General features: G+C 40.6%; 1 protein-coding gene across 4 annotated transcripts in view; it reads right to left on the reverse strand.

Annotated features, from left to right (window-relative positions):
* The window catches only part of TRIO (trio Rho guanine nucleotide exchange factor), a 355,129-nt gene that overhangs the window by 98,986 nt on the left and 237,294 nt on the right, over positions 1-18,849 (reverse strand). For all 4 annotated transcript variants that reach the window (XM_058564328.1, XM_058564327.1, XM_058564329.1 and 1 more), the window contains 10 exons: positions 15,566-15,760; positions 15,355-15,470; positions 14,460-14,526; positions 13,750-13,859; positions 12,724-12,793; positions 12,052-12,141; positions 9,128-9,220; positions 6,457-6,568; positions 4,450-4,640; positions 2,333-2,434 (listed from right to left, as the gene is read on the reverse strand). In XM_058564328.1, coding sequence (XP_058420311.1) covers positions 2,333-2,434; positions 4,450-4,640; positions 6,457-6,568; positions 9,128-9,220; positions 12,052-12,141; positions 12,724-12,793; positions 13,750-13,859; positions 14,460-14,526; positions 15,355-15,470; positions 15,566-15,760 — 1,146 coding nt within the window. The remainder of the gene's footprint in view (positions 1-2,332; positions 2,435-4,449; positions 4,641-6,456; positions 6,569-9,127; positions 9,221-12,051; positions 12,142-12,723; positions 12,794-13,749; positions 13,860-14,459; positions 14,527-15,354; positions 15,471-15,565; positions 15,761-18,849) is intronic.

An 18,849-nucleotide genomic window follows, 5' to 3' on the forward strand; every position in this document is an offset into this window, starting at 1 on the left:
TCATGATTTAAGTAGAGCAAATTGATCATTACATTTATGGAAAGTAATTCTCCTAACTTTAAAGAAATTAAACAAGGAAAAAAGGTACCAATTTTTCAGAAATAGTAAGAGAAAGGTAACCCAGAGAAAGTACTAAGTAAAAGGTCCCACTTGGCTAAGATAAGGGATAATTTGTTTCATACTCTCAGTAGTCTCAAATCTGTTTAAGAAAGGACTTAGGAATAAAATTCTCCATTCCAAGAGTTGAAAAAGGCCACAATTTTGTTTTATAACTATTAGGTTATCACCATCATTCCCGTTACCACCATTACTGTCACCGCTTCCACCTCCACCATCACCAAAAGCTCCACCACCATCTCCACCATCACCATCATCTCCACCACCATCTACACTCTCACCGTCAACTATATCATGACCACCATCACCCCCATCTCCACTATCCGCTCCATCTCCACTACCACCACCGTCTACACCATCTCCATCATCACCATCATCTCCACCACCATCTACACTCTCACCGTCAACTATATCATGACCACCACCACCACCATCTCCACTACCTGCTCCATCTCCACTACCACCACCGCCTACACCATCTCCACCACCATCTACACTCTCACTGTCAACTATATCATGACCACCACCACCACCATCTCCACTACCTGCTCCATCTCCACTACCACCACCGTCTACACCATCTCCTCCACCATCTATACTCTCACTGTCAACTATATCATGACCACCACCACCACCATCTCCACTACCTGCTCCATCTCCACTACCACCACCGTCTACACCATCTCCACCATCACCATCATCTCCACCACCATCTACACTCTCACCGTCAACTATATCATAACCACCACCACCACCACCACCTCCACTACCTGCTCCATCTCCACTACCACCACCGTCTACACCATCTCCACCATCACTACCACCATTGCCACAAAGCAATCTCTGAAATTAATGAGGACATCATTTCCTTTAGTTTCTCCTTGGAAGTCAGAAAAATATTAACCAAAATTCCTCAGAAAACTTTTACTAGGAAAGCCCACAAGAAGTCTTATTCTTCAATTGTATCATGAGCATTTTACTACGTCCTAAATGCAAGTAGTCCACATCTGGCTAAAATATCTGGCACTATTTCTCAGATGCATCTTTTGGCATCTGTCACTGCAGCTAATCTAGATAAAGACTTAACATAAGTTGGAAGTTTTAAGGTTTTGAGCATATTTAAAAATTTTATGCCTTAGAAAAGTTCCGTTATCTAATATTTAGCTATCAGTGTAATTTATATTTCATAGGGCTTTATGCCAGTACTAACAAGAACATACTGGCTTCAAAATCATATATTCATTGCAAAACAATCCATCATTTTCATGTGGATAAAGACTTTAGAAACACAAGGGCTTCCACAGTCAGCGGTCACTAAAGTACAAGCTCTACAAGAGCAGCATACCGTTGACTAACTCGTAGTTGCTGGAAATACCGTAGAGAGATTAAAAGGAATGTAAGAGACAAAATCGCTGACATGCAAGTTCATACACCAGAGTTCCATTAAGTTTTTGGCTTGTCTCCCAATATTCTACAAATCTTTAGCTACATCTTCCCCCAAATATATCCTGAAGTCGCTTATGGTCTTTCCAGACAGCTCAAAAAGACAGTTCCATCTGTATTTTCTCAAACACAGAGGGAGGGAAGTATATAAGACACACTTAGAGCCCTCTGCCACTCCTAGGAGAGGTTAGTAAAATCAAAATACAGTTCAAATCAAAGATACATCCCTTCCCCAAAGACTACATACCCAAAAGCACCCTTAGAGCTTTCCAATACTTCACAACATTATCAAACCCTGTATGTGATAATTATCCCCCTCTTTTTTCTGCCCCCAAACTAGAAAGGGCCCTCTCAAGACTCCTGGCATGTTCAGACTCGAAACCATCAAAGACCCTCACAAATTCATCAGGGCCTATTTTCCTTTGGAAACCAAAAGTCAAGTGTGCAAAGGGAGCTGTTGGTCCTATCTCCCTGCTTCTATACTTCAACTTCCTGCATCTCTCATGGAATCAACTAATTCTTTTTAAGACAGGAACAATGGGAGAGGTTTAAAACGACTTTTCTCCATTTGATCTTTTAGTAGGCAAGCAAAAGTTTAGCTCAAGTTATTTCATCACTAGATACCAAACTGAATTTATTCCGCTATTCTTTTTGTGGCAATCACCAATCCAAACAACACAAAAGAAACAAATAAAATGATATGAAAACCAACAGGTTTCAATAATAGGTAAAAACCATACACAGCACATTCCCAATCTTCGAATAAACGTACCTTAAGGACAATTTTATTATCTGAAGTTGGCGTCCTCCCCACCCACAGTGCAAATTTGCAAGGATCTCCTTCAACATGTTCTGTGACACCCAACTCTGAGGTCTGCATGAAGAGACAATTATATAATTAGGCAACAGTAAAATTCTGGCAGGATAAAGAACAGAGACCACGAAAACCATTTTTGGTGACTTGTGGTCACGCTGGGTTATAACAACATAGTTTGTTTACATTGACAGGTAATCCTTAGATCTCACTTTAGTTAAAATGAGGACATTTTGTGTTTAGGCTAAATATGATTGGTCTCATCTCTTTCACCTCCTCTGAGCACCTCTACTGGAGACCCTGATGCAGGTCAACAAGCAAATCCAGAGGAGGGAAGCCAAAATATCTGAAAACCCTAATATCTGGAAAATCAAGAGTTGACTACTTTCAACCTCATAAACAACAAAATGAGTCTGTCCTACTTGCAAAAGAGCTGCCACCATGCATTTTCAGCATTAATGAAGGAGATTCACAGACGGCAAATGAAGTTTTAACAGCTCAGTAATTTTCCAATTTGTTTATCAACAGTAGTAATTTTTAGTATTTCACCAATACTATTAAGGGCTAAGAGACAAAATTTCTCTCAGTAATATATGCAGTTGTAACATGCAGAACATGGAAGAGTGTAGATGAAGGTCAGCATCTTCAGCCCCTCCCCACAATCAAGTTCACCCCTAATGCATTCTCGCCCCTTTAGCAGAGGAAGTGATTCATAATCTATAGCCCCAGAGGTGGCCTCTGAGGGAAACCTAACTTTCGAAAGATAAATTAAGTGAAGATCTATCAGCTTCTAAATCAGACCAGCTTGGTCTCTAAGGATAGATTAAAGCCAGCTAGTGAAATTACTAGCCAGCAATGCTGTCTTGTTTCCTTCCAGTTAGAATATGATCTAAAATGATGTAAGGTGGGCTGTGATCCAAAAGACAATCTCAAATAGGATGTAAGCCAAGAAATGCTATGAAAATCATTAGTTTGAACTTGAAAATTCCAGATTATTATTAAGATGATTTCTACACTTGGGAGTATTTTACTACTTTGGGACTTTGATTAATATACGGATATCATAAAAATGTATAATGTATAAGTTGTCCAAATCTCAAATATCTACCAATATTCATAAGTGATCACCCACACCTGTGTAAAGAAGAAACCCAGTGCTATTGCATTTTCTATTCTTTCTCTGATGGTGAGTTTTTCCCTAGTTTTGCCCAATCCTCCCCCTGCTGGACCTTGCCCAGCAATTCTGTGTTGATACCCCCCTGAGATATGGCCCACTGAGGGAAGACGGAAGTACGGGGACCTGGAGGACAACACTTTGCCTGAGTCTTTTCTGAGAGCTGACATGGTTTTATAAGAGAGACTGGTTGGGCTTGTTACATATACCATGTATGTTTCTCTTGCCAGGAAGTAGACTGACAAGTTAAATAAGAATCCAAATCCATCGCTGTATCCACCAAGCACTCAAGGGTACCTGTCTCTAGATAGGCGGGTTGTGGACCTTTAAAACTATTTTTGTTTACATGTATTTTCTCTAATAATCATGTTGTGCTATTGTAAAGTACCATAAATTTATTATTTATTTTTTATAAACTTATTTTTAACAACAAAAAAAAATCAAATCTCATCATTAAGAGCCCACAGGGACCCACCCAGTAAGACTGCTTAAGTATATTCCAATGTTGGTGAAGGAAAAATTAATTATAATGATATGAGAACTTACTTAACTATAGTCTGATATGATCAGTTTATTTATCAAGCTCGTTAAGGCACACCGGAGATAACATGGTTTAAATTCACTTGCAAAGTGTTTTCTTATCTTGCAGTTAGATTCTATGGAATTGAGACAAAGCAAGTTTCTAAGTCTAGTGAAGCTCAAACTCAGGAGCGCCCTCTAGTGGACGCAAGGTGGTCAGAGAATTTCACTGAAGAAGATGAAAACGACAATTTCAGACTTTCACATTTTAGGATAATTTGAGAGGTTAAATTGAAAGGCAACAAATGATAATTTTTTCTATGTCCAAAAAAGTTGCAATTGTGTTATCTTTAAGCTTACATTTCTGAACACCTATACTTACAAACAATTTGCTTTTATAAAGGTACTTGCTTCTCCCACTGGAATCTTTCACTTCTTTACTAAATACTAAGGACATTTCAAAAAGGAAGAGATGCCGCTCTCGACCCTTTCGAATTAAGGTTTTTGGGTCCCACACTTGGAAGGATTCCTGCAGGATGAGTTCTCCCTGAGACTCGATATTTTCATCAAACCCTGCAGGCAACATGGAAAAAGGAGGCATAATCAATTTGAAAGAAAATAAAAAGTAACGCACAAGACAGCATTACGACGATTTAAACATTTGTAAAATGCCCATCAATTAAATCTCAGATTAGAGTTTCCCATCTGGGCCCCTGACTCCAGTGCCCCCAGCACTGACCTGTCAACAAAGGATAATTCTTCCTAAAACATGACTTGGCATATATTTTCCCTCGTTCAAAAAAATGCAGCGATTCCTCATGGCATTATTCTGTAAGTTCTATTTCCTCAGGGTGGTATTCCCACTATCTGAGAGCTGGTTTAACTCCCTACTTCTCTTCGGCCTTCGCTCATAGCATCCAGCACACAAACCACCTCCTCCGTCCAGAAACCCCCTCCTCCTCACTGCCTCTCCCCCAGGGCATCACCTACTTCAGCCTGCATCTTCTGCTTCCCCAGCCAAGAACACCCTGCCCAGATGTCCTGCCAAAGTCCCAGCCTTTCTTCAAGGCCCTGGTCTAGCCTTCTTTCTGGGAGATGTCCCTGGCTACTGTCCTTGGTGAGTTCTCCCCTCCTTGAATGCAAAATTCTTCATGGGAATCAGTCACCCTCTGGCCACTGGCTGGCTTTCACTGTCGCTCATCTCTCCATGGAAGTGGCCCGTGGTGTGGACTTGAAGCAACCAGGGCTTAACAGAGTGGTATCATACCTGGGGCAGGGGCTGCTAGTTCTCCCCAACCTCTACTCTCCCTTCTTCTAATAGCAGAAGCCCCCGCCGTGGCTGCTCTAATAAGCACTACATTTCCCAGCCCCCTCTGCAGTTAGGAGCAGCCACGAACCCACGCTAAGGCCATGTGGGGAGACTCATGTGTACAGCTTCTAGTTTCTGCCCTTCTAGCAGTTTCCCCCCTTTCCCCACTTTCTTTCCGCTAGATGGAATGTTCACAAGGTCTTGACATAGCCTGAACCTAGCCAACCAGAAAACATCCAAGGAGTAGAGAGAAACTAGACAGAGCAGAGCCTGAATCCTCGATGACATCACGAACGGCTGCCACACCCGCTCAGGACTCTACTTCAGGGGAAGAAAGAGCTGTCTTGCTTGGCCTCTAATTTGTGGGTCTCTATTACAAACAGCAGCACTTTTGCCTTAACTAGTATCCTGCTCAACGCTACAGATCATGATACAGGCCAGCAAAAGCATCAGGGGCAGGTTACTTCTTGTTAATAATTCTACGTAACCTGATAATAACAGTTAAGCTCTGTAACACAAAAATAGCTTTCTTAAACAGAAGAATTCATGGAGATTATACTTGCGACAATAATTTTTAAGCATATTTATCTGATTCTCTCTTTACCATGTCATGCACCACATTCAGCTGCATAAGCAGGTATGCGGTACCTGCTATGTTCAAGGCTCTAGCAAGTGATGCAATGGACATAGAGATGGGGAAGCAACAAGCTCTTTTAAGCTTATAATCATGGGGGACTGATCTGTCCACCCTTCTTCCATCCATCTAACACCTCTAACACCAGGTAGTCGAAGGCAAGCAACGGAAAGTCCTACTGGGTGGGGTTCAGAGTGTGGAGAACCCACTCTCCAGCTAAGGGACGAGGACAGGCTTTTAATGAGGTAGAAGCATTCATGTGATCCTTAAAGGAAGCAATGAAATCAATTCTTTATAAAAGACGGCATTCACATCTAAACTCTTTAACTCCTAACTAAACAGAGAGGCATGAAGCCGAGATTTTCGGGGTGTGGGAAATCCACTTACAAACAGTGTCAGTGGAAAGTGTACAAATGCACGTCGGGGGACGTGGCGAGCTCCGTTACCTTCCAGCATGCTGAGGTGCATGGCGTCGTTGGCTCGCTTTGGCACACTGAGCATCACCTCCAGGCCATCTTTAATCTCCCCCTTTCCCTCCTCACAGCACGTGAGCAGCTCCTGTAGAAGACCAACACCATGAACGAGCCAAAGACTGCAAAATGCTCCACCCACAAGATCTTTGCAGAAATGAGTTTATGAAAATCCATGATTTTCAAGATAAAAACAGACAGTGGTCAACTGGGCATACAGTCTCATGAAAATGAATTACTGCCTCTTTATCCAAAGGATGGAAACGTTTGTCCTGCTCAAATCAGGACGTTTCTTCACATGGAGTCATATTTTAAGATGAAATTAGTGTACACGTTAACTACTAAGCCTCAGAAATGATAAATAAAAATATTTAATTAGCATAGCAAAGCATAATCTGCTACTGGTTATATCTGAAGGTCATGCGAGAGTCCAACTAGTACTGCTATGCCACACAATCCCAGCGTGATTCTGAAATCGCTGATGCCATTCACAAGATGTCCCATCTACCTGGAACCACACATCATGCAGCAGGAACAGCATCACGCACAAGCGTCCACAGTTAAGTGCTCTCCTTTGTGTGTAGGATGTTCAGAAAAGTGCTAACGATTGAATCACACCTCCCTGGGCGTAATTACATCCCAGATCTCCTTAGAGGAATATCCATTATTAAATGAATGATAGCAGGGACAACAAATTCACATTCTGGTGGGCTCTGTTTCCTTCTGTTGTTGCGTTGATTCCAACTCCTAGAGACCCCGTAGGGCCGCACGGAACCCTGTCGGGTCTTTTGGCACCACCCCCCACCTTCTGGCGCCTTATCGGGCAACGCTTGCTGCTCTTCACAGGGTTTTCATGGCCAATTTTTTTGGCACATATTGGCAAGGTATTTTCTTACCAGTGTATTAATGATTATTACCAATCAGTAACAGTAACAATGGCTTTCTGTGTCCCCGTATTCAACAAAAGACGGACATGATGCTGCAGTCAGCTTTGGTCTCACACTGGATGAGTCAGAGCAACTCAGCTACCAGACGAGCACCTTTACTCATGACCAGATGGTGTTTAGCTATTATTCCGAGCAGCTTGAGAAAAAGTGCTTTAAAAATGCAATGTACTAACGTCACTGGCAGAAAATGTTCCTCATTGGGGAGCTCAACATAGCTTACTACTGTTCTCTTGAAGAAACCCAGGCAGAATGAAGTCAGGTTTAGAAATTAAAGCACCAGTTTAATAGTGACTGACAACGTGAGCCCACTGAGGAAGAGATCTTGAGTAGAACCACATGATAAAAACGAAATCCTTACATCTTTTTTTTTTTTGTGAGGAAGATTGGCCCTCAGCTAACATCTCTTGCCAATCTTCCTCTTTTTGCTTGAGGAAGATTGTCCCTGAGCTAAGACCTGGCCCGTCTTCCTCTATTTTGTACGTGGGTCACTGCCACCGCATGGCTTGATGACTGGCGTAGGTCTGTGCCTGGGACCCGAACCCGTGAACCCCGGGCTGCTGAAGCAGAGCGCACGAACTTAACCACTATGCCACCAGGCCAGCCCCGAAATTCTTAAATCTTGAGGAAAACAAGAGGTAAATTGCCTTTGCAGAATTAGAAAGCAAAGGGCAAATGTGAAGATAAACAACTTGGCTCCCTGACTTCTAGTTCACATTTACAACAACCACCATTTCTGTAGTGACAGTCATAACATCATTGAGTGGGATTTTGATACAGAAGTGCAGGAGAGCTTGTCCAATAGAAAAGTTCCATGATGGTATCATTTTCACAAAAGAATGCAGCCACTTTTTAATGTTTCTAGATTTTTCTTATTAACAGAATGTAAAGAAAAGATTCAGGCATTCATAACTCAAACTTCTGTATTTCTTTTATATCTAGAAAAATACATCATCACCTCCTATTACTATGCTAGGACTGAACTGGGGACATAGTCAGATTCCTAAAATATTGTTATCGGGATGAATGGATGGTAATGCTTAATAACATTCATCAGTCAATGAAATGGTAGGGTAAAATCATCAGAAGTTGTAAATTATTTTTCTTGTAGTCAAGAAAATGTGTATTATATGTAATAAATTCTGTAATAACTCTTATCACAAATTCTAAGTTTTCTTTACCATTCTATTGTCAAGACAAATTGTTATTAGATTTTCACAAGTGTGATTTTTAATAACAATCATTCATAACCAAGAAAAAGCAGAGGTCAGTGTTACTCAAATACTTGTGATTTCTGTAAGCAATATGCTCCATAAAAACGTGTGTGACAAATGACTAGAGACAACAGAGAGGAAGCTACCCGAGGCGAGTTCTTCATGGATTTAGTGGAAAACCTGGGATCAGCCCTATTTGGGTTCAGAGTTGAGCCCAGATAATAGGGATCCAGTGATGAGTCTTGGCACGTCCCTCACCCTCGGAGGCTAGTCTCCACCCCTGCAGACCTGCATTGTTGTGAGGCTAACTTATTTACCTGCTGCACTGAGAAATCAGTCAGGTAATAAATAGCAATGAATTAAGAAATACAATTAATTTGCTAGGTGTTATTTCAAAAATTCAGGGTACTCTGCATAAATAGAAGAGTGTCAAAATAGTAATGTCTACAATTCATAAAATTTTGCAGGCTGAAGAGTCTTCATACGTACTTTTAAAAGGAGCTGATATTTCGTTATTCGCTGAACCGGTTTAATAAGGTAGGAAGAGATGGAATTGGCTAATCCATGCCGCTGCTGTATCTCCTGAATTAAGAAAAAAAATTTGTTTATATATATAAATATATATCACTGGATAAATTAGATTGCACAAACAAAAAATTTACATCTGTTTACCCCCAAGATGAATACACACGTATCACTATTTCTCTGTAAATATAAAATGGAAGTCACTATTGATTCTTTTAATATACTCAACATAAAAATAATAAATGTCAGCCAAGTTATCACTTTGAACACAAAAGAGATCAGCATTTACTCTTCATGATGGGCTCTCACGCGCAGAGAGCCAACAGGAGAAGCCACAACCGTGCTCTGCTGTCCCTGGGGCTGGCAGTGGTGCCTGCCACCGACTCAGGGATAGGACCTGCCCTCTCTGCCACTGGCAGCTCCTGAAGCTTCAGGCACGCCCCTTCCCACAGCCCGACCCTCCCTACCAGAGGCTTCCTTCTTCCTCACTAACAAATTCCTACACTATCAAGGATTCTCTCCTACCTGCTCTCATTATTCAACTATCTTCCAGCCCAGAATTTTCACACCAACCTACCATATTTGCATTATCTTAGTACTTAGCATTCTTCTCAGAAATTTTTCAAAAAAAGGTTATCTTCCGATATTCTATGCTTCAAATTAGATTTAGAAACCACCCCCATCTTGGTATTTTCAACTTGTTCGTCTCTTTGATTAGGCTCGCCAGGAAGAGTAGACGTGACCACGATTCATGTGGCAGCACTTCCTATGGAGGGCCGGCTGCGGGAATCACCAAAGGACTTGTCACCCAAGAGTCAAGCAGATTAAATAAAAAACCTGATAATTCTTCTTCCAGCTTCCAGATCAGAAATATAGTTTTAAAAGTTTCTTTTCAATTTGCAGTTGTTTAAAAATGTGGGATTTATGATTATGATGCATATGTTCATAATTTAACATCACATCTGAAAGATTTCTTTTCACATACAGTATAATGCACGGATCTTAAGTACACAGGTCAATGACTTTTGACAAATGTTAACACACATATAACCAACTCCCAAACCAAGATACAGATCATTTCCAACATCACAGAAAGGTCTCTCACGCCCCCACCCAGTCACTTCCCTTTCCCACTCCCCCACCGCCTCCAAGAGGCAAGCCCTGTTCTGCTTTCTATCCCCACAGAGTAGTTCTGCACATTCCAGAATTTCACATTAGAAGAATCACATGGAATGTATTCTTTAATGTCCAGCTTCTTTCAGCCCACTTTCTGGAGATTAATCCAAGTTGTTAATGTATCGAGAGTTTATCCCTTTATAATGCTGAGCAGTATTCCATCTCGTGAATATGCCACAATACATTTGAAAGACATCGTAACATCTTTTTAATACCTTGTTTTAATAACATTTTCAGAAACACATCTCCAAGATTTCTAAACACCAATCTCACTGTTTCTGTTGAGATCCTTATTACCTTATCAGAGGGTTACACTATTCAAAAATGACTACAAAATCACAGCGTTCTTCCAAAATATCTGACAAAGGTTTAATCCTGCTGAAATAATTATGTTCCCTTTTTCTAAAAGGCTGTTAGAATATTAACGAAACCTTCTTTGCTTCTAAAATTTTACTTTGGATGGGAGAGGGGCAAAGGATCAGGGGTAAAAGGATCCAGCTCATTGGTCAGAGGCATATCTAAGGCCATGATTTCTCCTTAGTATTTGTGATTAAGTTGTTCACATGCAATAACATACTTGCTCTTTTGTATTCCTCTCTATGAAGGTGGGCACCGTCTCTGTTATTTACCACTCTACGCTAAGCACCTATGACCAAGCGCAGTGAGTTGAATGAGCCCCTAGTAGACTTGCAAAAAGGCTGTACAATGAATACTGAAGGCAAGTAATTTGTGAAATCTCTAAGTTAGACAAGCATGATTTCCTTTATTCTTAAAGATGTTTTAGGGCACACGGGTTGTTTCAATGGCTTTGATTCCAAATAGTAAAGGTGCCACATGCTCTCAATGCATAGGCCTTAAATAATTCTAACTCGGCATGCAGCCATGGTGTTGGGTTTCCTCTAATGGCAAAGACCCTGAGTCGTGTGAAATACTGAAAAGAAAAGGCAGCACTAGGCTGGGAGCAGACTTCATACTTACAAAGGCAGTGATGCGTAAAGATAGAAACAAGTCTAGTATTCTTGCAGCCTTATGCACCAGATATTAACATTCAAAAGTACCTTATCTTTCAATCAAGATGTATTTGGCAAAATCTGACTGGGTTCTGGAAACCCAAAAGCATTCTGTATGTTACAGCATAAGGCTCCATCCCCTTTTGTACTAAATAACCTCCCTGTAATATCTTTCAAAAAAACGATGCCCTACATCTACGTTTACACCAATGAGAATATAATTAATGAACCTCCCAACGGTCATGGCTGTTACAGCACTATTTGTAAAACTGTACTGGTGGGCCACTTTTGGAAATTAATAACATTGTGAAATTAAAATGGGAAAAATAAATGATCAAAAACAATTCAAAATTATTTTTGTTTTATAGAAGGGAAAATAAGCTTAATAGTTTATACCTTCTACACATTATATTACATGTAAAAAATTAATGATGATATATAAATAGTTAAGTAATGGCATATATACACACATATGTACATATTAAAATTTGAATTTCTTACAGGTATACAGCTTGCAATACTTGAGAAGGATCTTTCGAAAACAGAAGAAAACATAAGACTATCCCACCATAAATGTGACAGATAAAAATGAAAATAAAACATTGTACCATCGATTAGGTGAAAGTTCTGAGTAATGTTGCATTTTATGTACACCAAATACAACTTAGAAAATCACAGCTTTATCAGGAATCTATTACTTACATCAAAGTAGGATCCTGCATGCTCTAATATCAGCTGAGTGGAATCAGGCTTATTTTTGCAATATGTGACATACATCTGAAACTTGTCTGCCTATAAACAAAAACAATTTAGAATGTCTCTTTCAAATGGCAATAAGCCAAAATATGATAGGCTTTTATATAGAAAAGAAGCTGTGTGGATTAAGAAAATTTAAGCTCCAAATAAAAGAAACCCTACTTTATAAAGAAAGTTATTAAAATGAAACACATCCTGCTGATCTTACACACACAGTCGGGGCTGGGCATGTCCTCTTTCGTCCCACCACGGTGTGCGCAAACCTGGCAGCAGAGGCTTAGATGGCGCAGCGCGGCCACCAGGCCACTCCCCTGCCTCCCTCCTGACTGGGTGATCCCCCACCCCTCCTCCAGACAGGGCTGTGTGCTCATTTCCTTGTGAATCCCCAGGGCCACAGAGGCCCGACACACTGAATGCTCTATTTCAAACCATCTCGACTGCCAATAAAAAGCTCATTCCACGTTAATAACTAGTTAGAGAGTGTAACTCTTTGAGGCAAAGTCCGTTTCTCTGTATGCAGATACCAGTAGAAGATGGACATAAAAGAAGAATATTCCTTCTAACTTCCTTCAAAGCCTCAAAAAACTGTGAGAGAACAAGTAGTTGAGGTCTCATTACCCAAGTAACAAAGCAATGTCCAACATCCTCCGGCAACTGTTCATACTTTTCCAGCTCTTTTAGGAATATGCTGCAGGGAATAAAAACGTTATCACATTATTAAGGTGTTTTAAAACATTTTACTAGGGAGATATACCAGAAATCAGACCATGCATACCATGAATTCCGCTCATGCCTGAATTTCATCATTTTAATCAAGTGCAGTGAGAAATCTGTGCCCTCTGGATTTTAAGATTTAACAAAATGTGCAGCTGTTAACTAGGGTAAGTTATTACGACTTTCAAACAGCTAACCAGTTTAGCCTTTAAACACCTTCTAATAGAAAATTTAACCTAGCAGCTTCCTTCTGGGCAAGTGCTATGTTTAGTTGCTAAGGATATAATTTAGAGATGTAAATACTCGATCAGAAGAACGCAATTAGATTTTAGTGTCTTTTGCTGGGGTGGGGTGGGGGAGTGAGGAGGACCCCTAGCTCCGGCCACAGCATCGCCTTACCATAGGCCACTGAGCTGCACAGCCTCTACCTAAAGGAACTTCTGCCGCTTTTTTTTTTTAATCTTAAAAATAAAACGAAGTGCTTCCTGTGGCCAAGCGAAAGTCCATCTTATTTTGGCCAGACTACGCATCTGTTCTGTCCTCAGTGCCCTCTTCCCTCCTACAGAAAAGACCAAACATCAGCCAGCAGCCCATGGAGAGCTCTTCTTTCTTTAACTCTAAGAAGTAACTGACGTAGCAGCTGATGACACAGCTTGAGGGAAGTTAGCGTTCTTACAGAAATAGTGTTCACAGTTTTCCTCATCTTATTTCTAAAGAGAGTAAGTACAAATATAAAGTTGAATCTGTATTAAAATAGTCTCCAGAATGTCAGTCATCGTGAAGGAAGTCCGACAGGCTTCATTCAAATTTCAACAAAACCACTGAAATCTATGCTTAATTCAACTGGAAACTTTTATCTCTTGCTACGACACTCCTGCACTGTATACAGATTTCAAGAGTAACTAGCTCCGCAAAGATAAAGCCACTCACTTGTTATGAAACTCGTAGATTTCCTGCATGTTCCCGAAGATAATGAGCTCTTTGTTGACAATGCCTGGTGGGATCTCCTCCACTCCACTGGTCATTTCCCACAGGTAGGTCTGGCCAGGAGGGAAACAGGAATTAGGCAAAAACCGACAACAAATTTTCAAGAAACAGCTGTTTCTGACACTGTAATTACATATCCAGAGTTAATGTATAAATGAAAATGTATCTTAAGAATGGAATCTTTTACAAAACAACAACAAAAACTTTTCTAAAAAACCCCCTCAGTTGCTACTGATACTTGAGAATATCCCACACTTCTCATCTCTAAACCTATTCCCAGCTTCGAATTTTGGAATTAACCCACTCCACAGAGTTACAACAAATATTCATTCAACTACTAAGTATGAGTTGCTGATCATAACTAGTAGGCACATTTCTCTGAAGCTGCTGTAAAATTCTATTCACAGAGGATGTCAGCCAGGCCATCATGTGATAAATGGAATGAGCGGATTAATGCTGTATCATCTCTGTAATGAGCAAAAACAAGCCTAGAACTTCACCGAAGCGCAGCAACACGGAACTGGCGGCTTAGGCACACTTTAAATCTCAAAAAGAACAACAAAAAGTGTGATTATTTTAAGAATTACCAGTAGGTAAGAACAAGTAGCAAGATTATACTCAATCTAAATAAACAAGCAAAAAAACTTACTTACATCCATACACTCCCGGAGGTCTCTTACGTAAGCCTTTTCAGTTTGAATCAGCTCAGCCATGATGAACCTGAAACAGAGGAAGACGACTAACACTTCAGTTCACAGTCAGGATACATGCTTGTTTTAACTACTTACTTTTATGGTTTATGAAACCATAAGGTGGTTTTAAAAGCATTAGTCAGTAATGTGCTTTGGAGAATTAAATCAAGAATAGATAGAACCATAATAGTATCCGGCTACCAATTCAAAGGAAAAAACATTTTGGAAAAAATTTTGCTGAGGTTCCTCCAGACCAGAGTTTCTCAACTCGGCATTACTGACACACGGGGCTGGACAACGCTTTGCTGGGGGGCTGTCCTGTGCACTGTAGGACACTGAGCAGCATCCCTGGTCTCCGCCCACTAGATGCCAGTAGCATTGCCCTCTCCCCACTGTGTGACAACCAAAAATGTCTCCACACATTGCCAAATGTCCCCCAGGGGACAAAATTCCTGACTGAGAACCACTGGTTTAGAGCAATTTTTTGTCTTTATTAATATCTAGTATAGTTTACTAATTGACAACTTTCAAACACTTCCACTTGTCTTATTAATTTCTTCTCTTTAGCATTATTACTCATGACCTATGGACGACAAATGATACTATAACAATTTGTCAACCCCATATGAAATGGGGGCACAGGGATAAAAAACAACAAGACTGTTTCTGAATCAGGTGATAAGGAGACAGCGGACATGATGGAGTTTGTGTTGCAAAAACTAAGCACATTCAGAGCAACAAAAAGTATTAATGCTCTCTGGTTTCAGAGGACACACAGAAGCTAGCACGTTTGTCCAAGTGACAGTGTCTTCATTTTTTTCAGTGAATCCTGGAAGGTTCTTAAAGACCGGCTTACTCTTTCCTGCGGGCAGATTTCCGTTTTTCTTCATTAAGTTCATGAGCAGCATCGCGAAGTTTCACCTCTGACCCAGGGATACTGGCTGGAATTATATCTAGCTGAAGACTTTTACTCTGTGGAATAAAAGAGTTAATGAGCTTCATTAAATCAACAAAGAGGACACGAGGAAGAACATCGTGATTTATTCAGCTCACACAAAACAATTTACCGATTTGTTGGAATCTGAAGAAATCCCCAGGGCTTTCTCCAAAGAGGTCCTGTACTTCTCCATCCGCAGTGAGAAATCTCTGTACCTCTTATCCACTGCAGTAACACATTTTTTTATCTCTGCTGCATGGGCATGCCCCTTTTCACAAAAGCCATCGGCCAGCTGTATCAATAGCTTCACTCTCTCTTTGGTTTGCTGCAAAAAAACAACAGGAAAGTATTGTGAAGCAAATGAACCCAACTGCCAGAAACCAGAAACACAGTGGCAACTTGCCGACAACTCTGAGCTCTGGACAGGAAAAAAATTGCTGGTGGTAGAAACACAGACTCAACTCCCAAGTCTGTCCAATTCATCTCTCTGATCCTGGACTATCTTTCCTCAGCTCTTCCAAAATGCATGGTACTTTTATGACCCCAAAGAAAAAAATCTAGACTTTTTTTCAACAATGTCTTCATCTGGTAGACGCCCAGTAAAAATCTGTAGAATGAATGGACGGATGCTCACTCAGGATGTCCACTCTACAATTCCAGGACTCTGCTCCTGTGAATGCTGTGTGTATTGGTTACAAAGACACCTCCCTGCTTTACGCGTGTTTCTTCTGTGCCCAATTAGACCAGAAGCTCTTTTAGGGCAGCGGCCATGTGAGTTTTTGGTTTTTTGGAAGCCCATGCAGCCAAGGCTCTCCCCATAGCAGACACTCAACAAAATCCCTACGAAGCTCCTCTGCATACATGCTCATTTCTTTTTTAACTCAGTAGATGAAAGTCACTAGCCAGGAAATTATCTTCATAAAGGTATTTAAAATTTTGTTCCCTGTTTTAGAACTCCTTCTCTCAAAAAAAATTATTGCACTTTATATGTACATAGAAAAGATCTTTTCTTAAGCATAACTTTATTCCTTTTTATAAAGTTAAGGATAACCACAAAACAATGGTTCTACATAGATGGCAGTAACTTCACTCATCTGATGTCTCCACAGATCCTGCCTCACCTCCATTTCGTTTATTACTACTACCAGGCTTCCTTCAACATTCCCACTGGCATTTCAAACGAGGACTCTTCTGCTATGGAATCTGCTTCTCTCAACTAACCTTTGACTAGGAAATCTTTACAACTAACATTCAGGAAATTGACTTTAAAAGTCCCCAAAAGGAAGAAGGTCAGGGTTCAAAACCTGGATAAATTATCTTAGCTTGCACAATAAGTTCTGAGCCAGAATTCACTAGGCAACCTGGAAAACCAGCTGAGATCCTCAGACTCTCCACAAACACCCCGGTCAACCCAGCCACTGCTGAGTGCCCAGTCTCCTAGCGTCCAGCTGCCCACACCACCCTTCCAGGCATGTTCTCGCCTTTGGTTCTCTGCACCGGTGCCCCTTCTGCCTGGAATGCGATTCTCCTAGATGTCTCCGTGGCTCCTTCAGGTCTTTGCTCAAATAAAGGCCACCTTCTCGGGGCCCTCTCTGATTCCCTTAAAATGGCAGCTTGCCTCCCTGCTCCAACCGCACTTACCCTGTCTGCTCTGCGGTTTCCCACAGCGTGCATCACATCTTCTAAGGAGGTGTAATTTACTTGTCACGATTATTGTCTGTCTCTCTCCCCATAGAATGTAACTTCCACAGGACAGGGCTATTTGTTTTGCTTACTAATTTCTCACACACTTTCCATGTGTCTGGCATAGTGGATATTCACCAAATATTTATTGAGAAAATAAATTAACATTAGGTTCTTTATGCAAGTGCATATACACCTGTGACTTTAATGGGTGTGGTAGTTACTCTTAACTGGCACGAATATATACTTAAAAAAACCCATGAAAACAGAACTCAAGGTACATTGATATCTCTGTGAAAAAAATCACTACTGCAGATGCTATAAAAACTGTTTACTGGAAAAAGTCAGCAAAACTGAAAACACTTTAAAGTTTTTAGGGCCTTCATCTTGTGTGGAAATGAATTCAAGTAGAGTGAGCTAAAAGGAAAATATCTGCCAAACTGACCTTCTGACTTGTCATCAGCATGATACCTTTCTGGATATAAGACGAGCCTAATTATAATCCACGGAAATAACAAGTCTAAGTTTCCAACTTGGAAGCATAAATTCTAAAAGGGATTTAACTTAGCAACATTACTAAACTTTAATATCAAAGAGAATATGACTAATGCAGGATTTTTAAAAACTTAGGTTGCCTGGATAAGGTTTCCCTGCGGTGGCCCAAGTTAGTAACCTGCTGGAAAGCCCAGAGAAGTTGTGTAGCACTGCCAGTTAGGCACTTCTTCTGCCACCGTCACAAGCACCATCAGTGGAGGGTAGTGCAAACTGTGTATCATCAAGGGGCTAAGAAAGCTATTTCGTGGTTTAAGCACTGGGGACAGAGAAGTGAAGATAAAGGACAATGCAGCTTGCCTATGTTAAAACAGAAAACAAGAACACCCAGAAACCAAAGGAAGATTTCTGTATGTGTCTAACACATCACAAAATAGACCAGATGCCAACATGTAACACCAATAGGCTGACACTGATTATATGAACCTAGATGCAGAAATGAAGATTTCCCACAGACCAAGCTGGGGGATTGACTCGTCTTCCATGTGTAAACTTCATTTAAACAAAAAATGCTAATCAGACAGTCCAAGGTATCTTGATGAGGCTGCCCTAGCCCTCTCCAACACAGATGGGCACCTCCCCTTCCCCTCGGCTATCTTTTTTCTCTCATTACTTAACATGTATATGTATATATATTTACCCATTTATCACGTTACTGCCTGCATCTCTAACTAGAATGTGTGACGCATGAATCCAGTACCTGAGTAGTTCCTGGTACACAGCGGAAGCTCAATAAATAATTATTAAAATAAATGAATGATGGGATCAAAATTAAGTACAATGAATCTGCTACCCCATGAACTTTTTATATCTTGGCATATTTTGACTTTTAACTGGTATTTTTTTTAAATGTATTCACAGAATTCAAAATTCAAAAGGTAAAAAAGGACACGAGGTGAAAAGTCTTCTCTCCCCACCTCTCCCTGTCACTAGGCCCAATTATCAGCCTCTTGCGTAGCATTCCAGAGACGTTTTCTTATATACAAGCAAGTGTGTGTGTGTGTGTGTGTGTGTGTGTGTGTGTGTGTGTGTTTTTCTCCCTTTCCTTTTTTACATAAATGCTTGCATACAATAAATACTGCTCTGCACCTAGTATTTGTCATTTAACAACTCCTGGTTACCCTTCACTATCAGGACACAGGCAGTGTCCTTGATTATGTTTCGAGTTGCATAACATTT

This window comes from Diceros bicornis, chromosome 20 (assembly GCF_020826845.1).
Source record: "Diceros bicornis minor isolate mBicDic1 chromosome 20, mDicBic1.mat.cur, whole genome shotgun sequence".
Classification (NCBI taxonomy): Eukaryota; Metazoa; Chordata; class Mammalia; order Perissodactyla; family Rhinocerotidae; genus Diceros; species Diceros bicornis.